A 14623-nucleotide genomic window follows, 5' to 3' on the forward strand; every position below is an offset into this window, starting at 1 on the left:
AAGTGCATGGTCCCAACCTCCCTTTGTCTCTCCCCTTACAAATTACCCATACCCTTTGCAAATCTTAAGCTCCTGTTCAGCTAAATTCTGCACACATATGCACACATGCCCAGCTTCCCTCACAGCCCACAGTATTATTACTGCCAAAAAAATTGCCCTTCACTACATTTTTCATGCAACTCCTCTGCTCTATTCTACATCTATACCTATTCAACCTTTACATACCCTTGCCTCAACACATACACTCACAAAGCATACTCCTTCAACATCTTCTGTAGGTATAAACCAATCTTAAAACTTTGCTTACCTTGCTTTACAATTATGTATGTAAATGTCATTTCCCTTGTCAAATTATAAATTCCAAGAAGGTCAAGTCTAATTCTTATTGAGCCTAATATACAGCTGGGCACGGTGGCTCACGCCTGTAATCCAGCACTTTGAGAGGCCGAGGCGGGCAGATCACTTGAGGTCAAGAGTTCAAGACCAGCTGGCCAACATGGTGAAACCCCATTTCTACTAAAAATACAAAAATTAGCTGGGCGTGGTGGCGGGCGCCTGAAATCCCAGCTACTCAGGTGGCTGAGGCAGAAGAATAGCTTGAACCCGGGAGGCAGAGGTTGCAGTAAGTCGAGATCGCACCATTGCACTCCAGCTTGGTTGACAGAGTCTCACTCTGTCTCAAAAAGAAACAAAAGTAATAAAAAATAAAAATTATTGAGCCTAATACAATGCCCTGGACATGTTGCATAAAATAAAGTATTTGCAAAATGAATTAATAAATGACTGATGTGACAAACAAAGGTAAATGGGTAAAAAATGGTGTGGCAAAGTGGCATGAAAAATGGCAAAACAATGACATACTGCTGACCTGGACGTATATATGAATAAGTAACTTAATATGTCAAAGTATAACCATCACAGTGAACACAGAGAACCAAAATCATGATTATTACAACATAAAGCTCAGTTTCCATGCCCTGGTCAAAATAGGAATTCTTCACATTAAAATGAGGAATATACTTTTAAAATTAAGAGTTCAAATAGCAAGAAATTCTTTTTTTAATGAATATATTAAAACCCTATATATGTTCAAAATAAATTTTTACATTTTAGAAATACCCAAGGCTGGTTTTATATTTAGAAAGTATGATAGGCACAATAATGACATCCATTCCTAAAGATGTACATGACTAATCCCCAAAACCCATGAAAATATTAAGTTAGATGGCAAAGGGAATTTAGGTTATAGATGGAATTAAAGTTGCTATCAGCTGACCTTAGCATGGTTATCCTGAATTATTTGGATGTACCCAATGTAATCAAAAAGTAATTAAAAGTGGAAGAAAAAAACAATAGAGCTGGAGGGAGATGTGACTATGAGACAAAGGAATCGAGGAATACAAGATTGCTGGCTTGGAAGACGAAGGAATGGTTCTACAAGCCATAGAGTATGAGCAACCATGAAAAGCTGGAAATACAAACAGATTCTTCCCTAGAGCCTACGAAAAGAAACACAGGCCATTCTTCCAATACTTTGATGTTAGCATAGTAAGACCAATACCAGACTTATGTTTTACAGGAATGTAAGATAATAAATTTGTATTATTTTAAGCAAATAAGTTTTTGGTGAATTGTTACAGTACAAATACGTTACAAAATATATGGAGCTGAATGTACTTTGGACACGAATTTTAAAAAGCAAATCATCTCTTTTCTATTATATAACAAAACCACGTGTTCATTTAAAACATTCATGTAATCAAGCTAAAAGCTACTCTGTAAATATTTAACCAATTCATTATAAGAAATACAAATAAGTATTAAGTAGAAAAATTTTATTTAAGGAAGTTGGAATCTATTCCTAGCAAGAAGGCACACACATAATCAACATCAACGAAGATGAAAATCCATTAAAAAGAAACTGAAAGAGAAAAAAATGCTTAAATAAGAGTAGCTGAATCAGGTAGTTTATGAGTCTCAGCGACTCACAGCACAAATCGCTAGTGAAAGTATATGACCACTACATTTAGAAGACAAGATAGGACAGGCAAAACTTAGAACAACTTCCAAAGATATCATTTATTGATTAGTTAAAATGTTCAAAATAATTTTAATTGCTTGTTGGCACTAATAAATATTTGGTTTCTTTTTATTGCTAAGTAATCATTTTCCTAAATATATCCGCTATCAGAACAAAAGATGGTAGGCTGAAGATAATCTTTCACTATATAATTTGTGTTTTGATTCTCCAACTTTAAATTTTATCAAGATAAACATTATTGATTTCTTAAGTGGAACTCAGCAATAACTTCGACATGATGCTAGTATTCACTTGGAAATACTATGAATAAAAACCATTAACAAAAATCTTCTAGCCTTCTGAATAAATTCAGAATACTATGTAAACAATCTCTAATACTCATAGGAGCCCAAATGACTCAAAGAAGAATTGTTAGTAAAGGTAACTGTAAATGAAAACTCCCTCAATCTTCTAAACCATATAATAATATCTTCATAAGCCAAAGAAAAACACATTCTAAAAGGGCTATAGAAACAAATTTTAAGTAACGTATTAATAATCTAAAGTATAACAAAAACAAAAATGTAAAATTAAACAATTTGCTTTTCAGAAGCAATAACTTAAAATACTTAAAATGTAATCATTTGATAGCATTATATTTCATGTGCAGTTAAGAGAAGATGCAGCTTTCTCTCCTGGCAATGCAGAAGTTATGCTAAAACTAATTATGCAGCAATGATTTTCCAGTTGAATGATTTGGGTGAAGAATTTTGCTTCACTTACAGATTTCTATTTAATGAGAAGCTTGCAGTGAAATATTGAAATTTAAGCTGTGCCTGTTTGTTTACCTGAATCATAGACTCTGCCAACCGTGTTTCATCTACTTCCAATATCATCATTCTGATTTCCTCATATGGCACCCGAAAAGAGCTCAGGAAGATTGCTAAGAGGGAGAAAGAGAGAAAGGCTTATAATGAATAAGGTTAAAAAAAGTATTTCAGATGTAGTTCTATTTATAAAATCAAAAATAAATTCATAAAACAAGAGAATTCAAATATTTAATATAATTATTATGGGGGAAACCTTCATTACCACATTTTATACTCTTCTCTAGTTTTATAACTAGTGTTTAAACAACAGTCCTGGGTTATTGCACTGGATCCAAGGTTGATTTTTAAATGCTCAGTTATTTATCTACCATAGAAATGATGTCAATTTTCATGTGATAACAAAAAATGAAATAAGGTACACTATAAAAACATCACATTGTAATGAAAATAATGAGAAAACCACAGTATATACCGCACGTAATATTTGCCTAAACATATGTGTTATTTGCTTGTATCTCTTCTAGCCTTAGGAAAGAGTTCAGGAAAAAGTATTTTAAGAAAACTGCTAAGCAGTACATTAACACTTTTACAAGTAATAGTAGCACTTCACTATTCAGAAACATTGTAAACAGTATGCTAGAAAAATCTTCACATGTAACCAAAGCTTAAAATATCCAGTTTTAGAAAACAAATTCTCACTGAAAATTATCCAAATGTACTAGATAGTATGTTATTACTGAGAATTCTAAACATTATTTACATCTTTCTTGATGCCTCTTATATCAACTAGTATAATGATGTTCTCAAAAGTTATTGAAGTAGAAGGATATTTTCACAGCAACAGATACTATGCTTTTGCTAGTTCACCCCTTATTGTACTATTATGTTTTTACATTCAAGATGTCACTTCTTAACCATACTCAGCACCTGCAAATCAATAGCCTATTATTTTTCTTTTTATTTAATGAATTTCTATGTCATCTGGTATGTGTATTTCTAGATAAAGTAACTATGTTCAGCACCTCATATCTGTGAGTTTCACATTCACAAATCTGACCAACTGTGGATCAAATTCAATCTACAGTAGGTTGAATCTAAAGATACAGAAACCATGGATATAAAAGCAGAATATAAGGAACTTGAACATCTGTGGATTTTGGTATTCATCAGGGGTCCTGGAACAAATCCCTCTGATATCAAAGGATGACTATTTTTTATAAAACTCAGGAAACAGGATCTGCTTCTTTTCTTTATTGAGGTTGTATTCCTGATTTGTGAGAATATCATGTATCACCTACAGATTAACAAGGGCACCATCGGTGTTCATATCAGGAACACACACAGTTCTGAACCCAAGAAGTCTTAAATATGAAATCATTACAATAAAACTCACAGATATCTATAATCCTTAATATCCCAAGAACAAGATGAAATATATAAATGGTATAAGAGTAAATAGAGATTTGGCCAGGCGCGGTGGCTCACGCCTGTAATCCCAGCACTTTGGGAGGCAGAGGCAGGCAGATCACGATGTCAGCAGATTGAGACCATCTTAGCTAACACGGGGAAACTCCGTCTCTACTAAAAATACAAAAAATTAGCCAGGTATGGTGGCATGTGCCTGTAGTCCCAGCTACTCGGGAGGCTGAGGCAGGAGTACCGCTTGAACCTAAGAGGCAGAGGTTGCAGTGAGCCAAGATTGCACCACTGCACTCCAGCCTGGGCGAGAGAGTAAGACTCTGTCTCAAAAAAAAAAAAAAAAAAAAAGTAAGTAGAGATTTATAAAATTACAAAAGATAACTCCATAGTAGACAATAGAACATGCAAAAAATATAATCACTGAAGATGGTGAAGTAGGGCTCTCCAGTAATTCTCCACCCTCACAGAAACATGAATTTGAACTAGTCACATGTGAAAGAAAATACCTTCAAAAGAAAGAAAACAAGTGAAAAATCACAGTACCTGCTATAGACTAATACTAAAAAAGATACATTGATTATGTAAAGAATGTTTTACATCACCCATATCAATCACCTGTCCCCCAACATCAGGCAGCACAGAGAAAAAGAGAGAGAGAGAAAGAGAGAGAGAGAGAGAGAGATACTGTCCACTTGAAAAAAAGAGAGAGAAGTGAACATAGAAATTTCCCTTTGTCCCCAACAACAAATCTACCAGCATAAAATGCTCATGGACTCTGATTCCTGACAGGTATCTGCAATCTAAGCATCTAGACTGACACTGGTACCAGACAGGAATCCAACGGTCCTTTGAGAAAGACTTGAGTTCTGGCCTATATCACTGACAGATGACTGCAGCGACCTTCGTTTACAGAAAATACTCAGTGGCAAACAGGCAACAGAAGCCGTGGGCTTCAGGAACCACCCAGGACTGCAAAAACATTAAGAACCACGAAAATGAGCCTGATGCTGGGCCAGCTGTGGGAGCCAAAAATTTCCAGCCTGGGCTGCACCACCCAAAGCACTTCGAGGCTTAGGGCACTCCCTAGCACTGCACCAACAACAGCAATTCATACCAGATGGTCTACTCAAAAACCCTAGACAGACTTACTGTTGAAAGATGACCTAAAATAAAGTCACACTGAGAAGAATGGAATAAATATCTACTTCTTCAACGTGCAGACAGCAACACTTGACCACAATGCAAAAAGACAATCAGGGAAACATGATATCACCAAAGGGACAAAATCAGCTGCCAGTGATGTACACTAGAGATGGACATGTATGAACCATCTGGCAAGGAATTCAAAACTGTGGTTCAAGACAGTTCAGTGAACTTCAAGAAAATACAAAAAAAAATCAGTATTTTTTTAACAAAGAAAATAGTTTTTAAAAATTAAACAGAAATACTAAAAAATGCAAGGTACAAAATGAGAAATTCAGTAGAGAGCATCAACTGTAGAAGTGATCAAGCAGAAGAAAACACTCTGTAAACTTAAAGACAATTTATTTAAAAATATACAGTAAGAGAATAAGAAAAATGAATGAAAAGGAATGAAGAAAATGTGAAATTTATGGGACAGCATTAAAGAGCAAAAACATGTCATTGAGGTTTGAGAGAGTAGATAACATTGTAGAAAACTTATTTTAATAAGTAATAGCAGAAAACTTTGCAAACCTGCAAAAAGATATAAATATCCAGATACGGGAAGGTAAAAGGTGTCTAGTATGATTGAATCCAATACTACACCATGACATTATAATCAAACTGTCAAAGATCAAAGACAAAGAGGGGATTCAGAAAGCAACAAGAAAAAAATAATAAAATAGCATACAAGAGAGTGCCAGTATACCTAACAGCAGACTTCTCAACAGAAACCTTACATGCCAGGAGAAAATATGAGGACATATTCAAAGTGCTGAAGAAAAACAACTTCTAAGAATACTGTACCATAAAAAATTATTTTTCAGAAATCAAGGAGAGATAGAGTTTCCCAGACAAACAGAAGCTAAGGAAGTTCACAATCAACAGCTCTGTCTTATAAAAATTGCTAAATGAAATTCTGCCAGTTGAAAGAAAAGGATGATAATGAGAAACATAAAAATATCTGAAAGTATAACTCACCAGTAAAAGTAAGTACACAGTCAAATTCTGAATATTCTAATAATGTAATGGTGGTATGTAAATCACTTGTATCTTTAAAAGGGAGAACAGAGGACAAAACTATTAAAATTAACAGTAACTACAATAAATTGTTAAGGAATATTCAATATGGAAAGATGTGAGTTGTGACATCAAAAATTCAAAATTGAAGAAAAGAGTAAAATTAACATGTAGTTTTACTTTTTATAAGTGATCAAGTTTATCAGTTTCAAATAAACTGTTTTAACTATAAAAAGTCTTTTAGTTAGCCTCATAACCACAAAGCAAAAATCTATACTAAATGTACTACAAATCAAAAGCAAAAAAATCAAAACATACTATTAGAGAATAATCACTTATCCAGAAAGGAAAACTGTAATAGAGGAAGAAAGTAAAAAGGATCTACAAAAGAACTAGAAAACAATCAACAAAATGGTAGTTATAAGTCCTTCACTATCAATAATTATCTAGAATCTAAATGGACTGAATTCTCAAATTAAAAGACAGAGTGGCTGAATGAAAACAAAACAAAACTACAACTATACGCTGACTACTGAAGACTAACTTCACCAGTAAAGACACATATAAACCAAGTGTAAAGGTAGAAAAAGATATTCCATGCACATGAAAACCGAAAGAGAATAAGAGTAGTTATATTTACATCAGATAAAATATACTTTAAGCCAAAAATGTAAAAGGAGACAAAGAAGGATATTACATAATAAAGTGATCAATTCAGCAAAAGGATGTAACACTTGTAAACATATATATGTGTGTGTGTGTGTGTGTGTGTGTGTGTGTGTGTGTGTGTGTATAATTTGTATCCAACACCAAAGCATCTAAATATACAAAGCAAATAGATCTACAGGGAGACATACATTGCAATACAATAATATTAGGAGACTTCAATGCCTCATTTCCAGCAATAAAACAGTCATCTAGACAGAAAATCAACAAACATGAAATAGAAAATGAACTCTAGGCCAAAAGGACCTAACAGGTATTTACAGAACATTTCATATAACAAAATCAGAATAAACATCCTTCTCTCAACTGCACATGGAACATTCTCCAGGACAGATCATATGTTATGCCACAAAACAAGTCTTAACAAATTTAAGGAGACTATAAAGAATCATATCAAGTATATTTTCTGACCACAATGGAATAAAACTAGAAATCAGTAACAGAAGAAAATTCAAAAACTTTTCAAATACATGAAAACTAAACAACATGCTTCTAAATAACCAATGGGTCAATGAAGAAATTAAAAGTCTTCAATTTAAAATTTTATTTAGAAAATTGAAAAGGGAAACACAACATGCCAAAATATATGGGATATAGCAAAAGCAGATCTAAGTGAGAAGTTTACAGAAATAAATGTCTACACTAAAAAAAAAAAAAAATCTCAAACAACCTAACATTACACCAGGAGGAATTAGAAAAACAAGACAAACTCAACCCAAAATTAGTAGAAGCAAGAAAATATTAAAGATCCAAGCAGAAATAAATGAAATGGAGACTAGAAAACACCAAAAACAAAACAACAACAACAACAAAAAAAAAACAAAAGAAAAAGAAAGAAAGAACAACCAAAAAGTTGGTGTTTGGAAAAAATAAACAAAATAATCAAATGTTTATTTAGACTAAGAAAACTCAAATAAATGTAGTCATAAATGAAAAGATATTACAACTGACACCACAAAAATAAAAAGAATTGTATGAGACCATTTTGAATAATTTCTTATACATCAATAAATTGGATAACCTAGAAAAAAAATGGATAAAATCCTAGAAACTTACAACTTACCAAGATTGAATTATAAAACAATAGAATACCTGAATAAACCAATAACCAGTAAGGAAACTGAAATTAGTAATAAGTAGTTTCCCACCAAAGAAAAGCTGAGGATCTAATATATTTGCTGCTTAATTCTATCAAACATGTAAGTAAAAACTATTACCAATTCTTATCAAACTATTCAAAAAATATCAAAGAGTAGAGAATACTGCCAAACTCACTCCACAAAGCTGGCATTCCCCTGAGACCAAAACTTGCAAGAATACAACAAAAGAAAGCTACTTGTCAATAACCCTGAAGCAAAAATTCTCAATAAACCGAATTCAACACATGAAAAAGATCATTCACCATGATCAAATGGGATTCATTCCAGAGATGCAAGGATGGTTCAAAATATGCAAATCAGTAAATGTGACACATCCTATTAACAGTATAGAAGATAAAACCATATAATCATTTCAATAGATAGAAAAATAACTTGACAGAATTCATCATTCTTTTTTTTTTTTTTTATACTTTAGGTTTTAGGGTACATGTGCACAATGTGCAGGTTTGTTACATATGTATCCACGTGCCATGTTGATTTCCTGCACCCATTAACTCGTCATTTAGCATTAGGTATATCTCCTAATGCTGTCCCTTCCCCCTCCCCCAACCCCACAACAGTCCCCGGAGTGTGATGTTCCCCTTCCTGTGTCCATGAGTTCTCATTGTTCAGTTCCCACCTATGAGTGAGAACATGCGGTGTTTGGTTTTTTGTCCTTGCGATAGTTTACTGAGAATGTTTTCCAATTTCATCCATGTCCCTACAAAGGACATGAACTCATCATTTTTTATGGCTGCATAGTATTCCATGGTGTATATGTGCCACATTTTCTTAATCCAGTCTATCGTTGTTGGACATTTGGGTTGGTTCCAAGTCTTTGCTATTGTGAATAGTGCCGCAATAAACATACGTGTGCATGTGTCTTTATAGCAGCATGATTTATAGTCCTTTGGGTATATACCCAGTAATGGGATGGCTGGTCAAATGGTATTTCTAGTTCTAGATCCCTGAGGAATCGCCACACTGACTTCCACAATGGTTGAACTAGTTTACAGTCCCACCAACAGTGTAAAAGTGTTCCTATTTCTCCACATCCTCTCCCTTTTATGATAAAGAATTTTAACAAATTAGTATAGAAGAAATATGTCACAACACAATAAATATATGTGTTATATATGACAAACATACAGCTATCATCATAACAAATAGAGAAAAGCTGAAAGCTTTTCCTATAAAATCTGGAAGAGATGAGGATCTCCACTTTCAGCACTTCTATTCAACATATTACTTGAAGTCCTAGCCAGGGCAATTAGGCAAAAGAAAAAAAATAGGCAGAAATAAGCTGTACTTGCTTGCAGAAAACAACCTGAAATATAAAAAATCATAAACAAATGAATCTTATAAAACTCCTAAGCCTTCTCTTGATCCTAGAGTGCCTGGAAACCTTTATGAACTCAAAAATATAGGAAACCAAAACCACTTTTAAATAGACAAGTAGATAAATGTATGACTTTTAGATTCTTTCTCCAAAATTCTAATCTAGTACACACCCATAATATTTCTCTTCAATGAACTTTAGAAATGAACCTCTCCATTTTAGTATCAGTATTCTACTACTGACCACTGTTTTATTTCAATTTATCTCATTCCAAAACAGTTCTAAGACTCTTCTCAGAATTCAGACTCTCAAAACTCTAAATCTCATGACAAAAACCAGCTGTGAATCAAACTATAATTACAATAAAGATTATAGGCTGCTAAAGCTTCTTAAAGCTCAAATCATAATGCCTGCTACCATCAGAGAGGAGAAGAATAATCTTAAAATGGATTGCATCATAATATGACATGGTATAAATTCCGTATCTTTTGATCTTATACTTTAAAACATGTTTCTCAATTAAATGAATAGGATATATATACTCTAGCTAAATCAAACAAGGCAAACAGGATTTCTCCATAAAAATGTTATTCTGTTTTCTGTAAAAAGGAACAGATACACATTAAACTATATAAACATCAAAATATTTTCAAAATGAGCAATCTTATCACTTAACTGCTACACCCACCAAATTCCCTACCTATATTGTCAATGCTAATACCCACCTGGTGGGGTTGTAGTGAAGATTAAAGGGCCAAATACAGAACTAGTAAACAAAGGTAATCAGTATTTATTAGCTGTTTTAATTAAATTTGAAATCCCATGTAGAACATGTTCTGTAATACATAAATAAATAACCGTGTTCAAAAAGTTATTTAACTTTGAGATGGACATTTAGGCTAACTTATCACAGCTGACCCATCTAGAAAGAATTCTATTAAAAATTATATTTCTTCAGGAACTATTACAAGACTATTTAGAATCAACACTAGTAATTTGTAATGCAGGTCATGAACATTTTTCAAAATAAAATCATCTCTCTTAGATCACAGATACAGAACTTTTTGACATTATCTGACAGTTCAAAACACAGTGCTTTGAACTGAGACAAAGTTCTTTTGGGAGGGAAATTCCCTAAAATATGTATATCATGCAAAAAACAAAAAACACAAAAAAATCTCTGTGGTCTATGTGAACACACACAAATTATTTCTCATGAAGACCGTATGTTCATCACACCAGAAATGCAGACCTCTATTAATTATGATCCCTATATCAGGATGATGGACACCACTCTGGATGACATTCTGGGTGTCAGGGGGAGCTTCTTCAACCACCAATGAAATGCTTCCACCCAAAAAGTGACATTATTTCCACTCCCATCTTCACTGGTCCAAGCATGTCACTTGGTGACTCCTAACTTGACAGAGGCAGAGAGGTGCAATCAGCAGTGCCCAGAAATAGAGAATTGAATACTAGACAATACACCAATGCTGCCATACTATCCATGGGGATCTTGGCAGGCTTGCATTGTAGAAAAGAGATGGGTTTAGATCAAAGTGATTATGAAGTAGAGGAGGTTCTGAAATTTTCATAAAAGGAATGCCAACTCTACCATTTGAATATATTGCCGCTAACATAACTCCCTCTTTAATCAGTAGCAGGGATCTTTATCCTCTCGCTGAAGAACGGTTTTATTCCAATACTTGCTAAAAGCTCAGTTGAGGCATGTAATAATTGAGGGAGACTAAAAACCATGTTAATTCTTCATCACTCTAGATTCTCCCCATTATTTATATCCCTCTTACACCATCAGAAAGTGATATATACAGACCATAGTATATCATCTCTAAGCATAACTACCTATGATGCATTTAGAGTAGTTAGAAATGAGTTAAGAGCAAAACTATTTGCCTTCTTCTCTCACAGTAATTTGGTCAAGAAGATAATTCAATACTGAGCATTTAGCTCCTGTAACAGTAATTAAATCTAAAATATTTCTACTCAGAACTTTTGAGGAAAGGCCTTGAACTGCTCAGATGGGATAACTGAATTCACTTTACTCACCATCCTTATTTCCGTTAATATTATAACCTCCTTTATGCGTGATCAAGTATCACAAATATTACAGATTCAGAGTTATAAAAGAAGCAATACACTACCAATTTTTTTCAAAATATGATGTCATTACCTAAATTCCGTAAGTCTTTATTTTTATACTTTAAAAAAGGGACTTTAAGGAGTAGTTTTTTTTTTCAGTTATGAAAGGTAGAATTTCATTTTAAAACCTCTTATTTGTATTTTCTAATACGCACTTATCTTTTGAAGCATTTAATCCCATAATTTACCTAAAGGAGAGTTATCTGTGAATTTATCATGCATATAATAACAAAATGAAAATAGCAAATAATGAATAATCAGTCTTAAAGAAAATGAAATCATTTAAAGAATTATTTCCACTGTCTTTCAATGGTATTGGAATATGATACTTACAAAGGTTCTGGGCAATTTTAGAATCTAAAAACTTAAGTTCTTTAATTTTTTTCTTAATCGATTTCTTCTCTTCAGTATCTTCCTCTTCTCTTTTCTCTGTAAAACCAAGAGTAGATCCATGTTAAGGGCACTAATTCATTCAAATACAAAAGTGTAAAAAGTGAATTTTTTATCATTAAATAAGCTAAAAAGGATGTAACTCTTCTAAATAAAAGTTATAAAAACAAATAAAACAATAGATATCCAAAGACCTGAACTGTTGAAGATAGAAAGTAGGAGCTTTTATGCCAGAGAAACTATGGAAAGTAAATATTTGAAGGTCTAACAGGAAAAACAAAAATAAAACTTACGTATACTATGGAAACCAATACAAATGGGTATAAGAATAACTACAATTAGCTCATTTGAATAGCATATAGGATACAGTTATAAAAATTAATACACCTGCACTCAAGTTGCAAGTATATTAGTTGGATTATATTTTTTAATTGGATTATGAAGCTAGCTCTAAGAATGCTAACTAAAACACAGTCATTTTATGTCTAATATACAATACAATTCTTATTTAAAAACATAGCTTATGGAAAATTAACAGAATAAATTTTATTGATTGCGAATGTTGAATCATCTATGCATCCTTGAAGTAAATCCCATTTGATCATACTGTATTATCTTCTTGATGTACTATTGGATTTGTTTTGCTACTATTTTGTTGAGGATTTCTGCATCTAAATTCATCAGGAATATTGGTCTAAATTTTCTTTTTATGTTGGGTCCTTGTCTTGTCTTGGTATCAGTGTAAAGCTGGCCTTGTAGCATGAGTTAGGAAGAATTCTCTCCTCTTCATATTTTTGGAATAGTTTGAAAGGAATTGGTGTTAGTTCTTCCTCAAAACCTTGGTAGAATTCAACAGTGAAGCCATCCAGTCTTGTTGGAAGACTGATTAACTTCCTTACACATTATTGGTCTGCTCAGGTTTCCTATTCTTTCTGATTCAATCTTGGTAGCTACATGTCCAGAAATTTCTTCATTTCTTCTAGGTTTTCCAATGTGTTGACAAACATTTGTTCATAATTAGCCTCTAACAATCCTTTTTATTTCTGTGGTATCAGTTGGAATATCTCCTTTTTTGATTCTGATTTTATTTATTTGGGTTTTCTCTTTTTCTTCTAATGGTTTATCAATTTAATTTTTTTTAAAAAAAAAAACAACTTTTCATTTCTTTAATCTCATATTGTTTGTTTTTTGTTTGTTTTGAGACAGGGTCTCGCTCTGTCACCCAGGCTGGAGTGCAGCAGCATAATCACAGCTCACTGCAACCTTGACTTCTCAGGCTCGATTGATCCTCCCACCCCAGCCTCCCGTTTAGCTGGGACTACAGATGTGTACCACCACATTCAGCTAATTTCTTTTTATTTTCACAGAGACAGAGTCCCACTATGTTGCCCAGGCTCGTCTTGAACTCCTGCCCTCAAGTGCTCCTGCCCTCAAGTGATCCTCCCACCCCAACCTCCCAAAGTGCTGAGATTACAGGTGTGAGCCACCTCACCCAGCAACGTATCTTCTTTTTTTGTCTCTGTTTCATTTAGTTCTGCTCTGAACTTTATTATTTCTTTCCTTCTACTAACTTCGGGTTTTGGTTTGTTCTTTTCCTAGTTCCTTGAAATACATCACTAAGTTCTTGATTTGAAATCTATTTTTTTATGTAGGTATTTTTTGCTACAAACTTCCCTCCTAGTACTGTTTGTGCTATATTCTAAAGGTTTGGGTATATTTTGTTTCTACTTTAACTCATTTCAGAAATATTTTTTATTTTCTTAATTTTTTCATGACATGTTGGACATTGAGACCAATTGTCTAATTGGACATTAGAGAAGCAAGTTGTATAATTTCCATATTATTTGTAAAGTTCCCAAAGTTCCTGTTGTTGATTTCTAGTGTTACTCCATTGTGACTACAAAGATAACTTAATATAATTTTGATTTTTTAAAAGTTGTTGAGACTTGTTTCCTGGCCTAACATATAGTCTATTCTGGAGAGTGTGTTCCACGAGCTGAAGAGAAGATGTGTGTTGTGCACCTATTGGATGCTATGTTCTGTAAATGTCTATTAGATCCATTTGGTCTACAGTGCAGTTTCAGATTGATATTTCTTTGACAATTTTCTCCCTAGATGGTCTGACAAATGCTGAAAGTTAAATTCTCCAACTACAACTATACTGGAGTGTCTCTCTCCCTGCAGATATAATAATATCTGCTTCAAACATCTGGCTGTTCTGGCGCTGGGCATTCATACATTTAAAACTGTTATATTCTCATGCTGAATTGGTCCCTTTATCATTATATAATGATCTTGTCTCTTTTTATCTTTTTTGACAAAGTCTATTTTGACTGATACAAGTATAGCTTATCCCTGCACACTTTCACTTTTCATTTACATACAATACATTTTTTCA

General features: G+C 33.3%; 1 protein-coding gene across 5 annotated transcripts in view; it reads right to left on the reverse strand.

The window, feature by feature from the left end:
- DIAPH3 (diaphanous related formin 3) overlaps positions 1-14623 on the reverse strand; it is a 496362-nt gene that overhangs the window by 243274 nt on the left and 238465 nt on the right. For all 5 annotated transcript variants that reach the window (XM_030813469.1, XM_012506844.2, XM_030813468.1 and 2 more), the window contains 2 exons: positions 12169-12264; positions 2869-2963 (listed from right to left, as the gene is read on the reverse strand). In XM_030813469.1, the coding sequence (XP_030669329.1) occupies positions 2869-2963; positions 12169-12264 (191 nt within the window). The remainder of the gene's footprint in view (positions 1-2868; positions 2964-12168; positions 12265-14623) is intronic.

The sequence above is a fragment of the Nomascus leucogenys genome, chromosome 5 (genome assembly GCF_006542625.1).
Source record: "Nomascus leucogenys isolate Asia chromosome 5, Asia_NLE_v1, whole genome shotgun sequence".
NCBI classification, from domain to species: Eukaryota; Metazoa; Chordata; class Mammalia; order Primates; family Hylobatidae; genus Nomascus; species Nomascus leucogenys.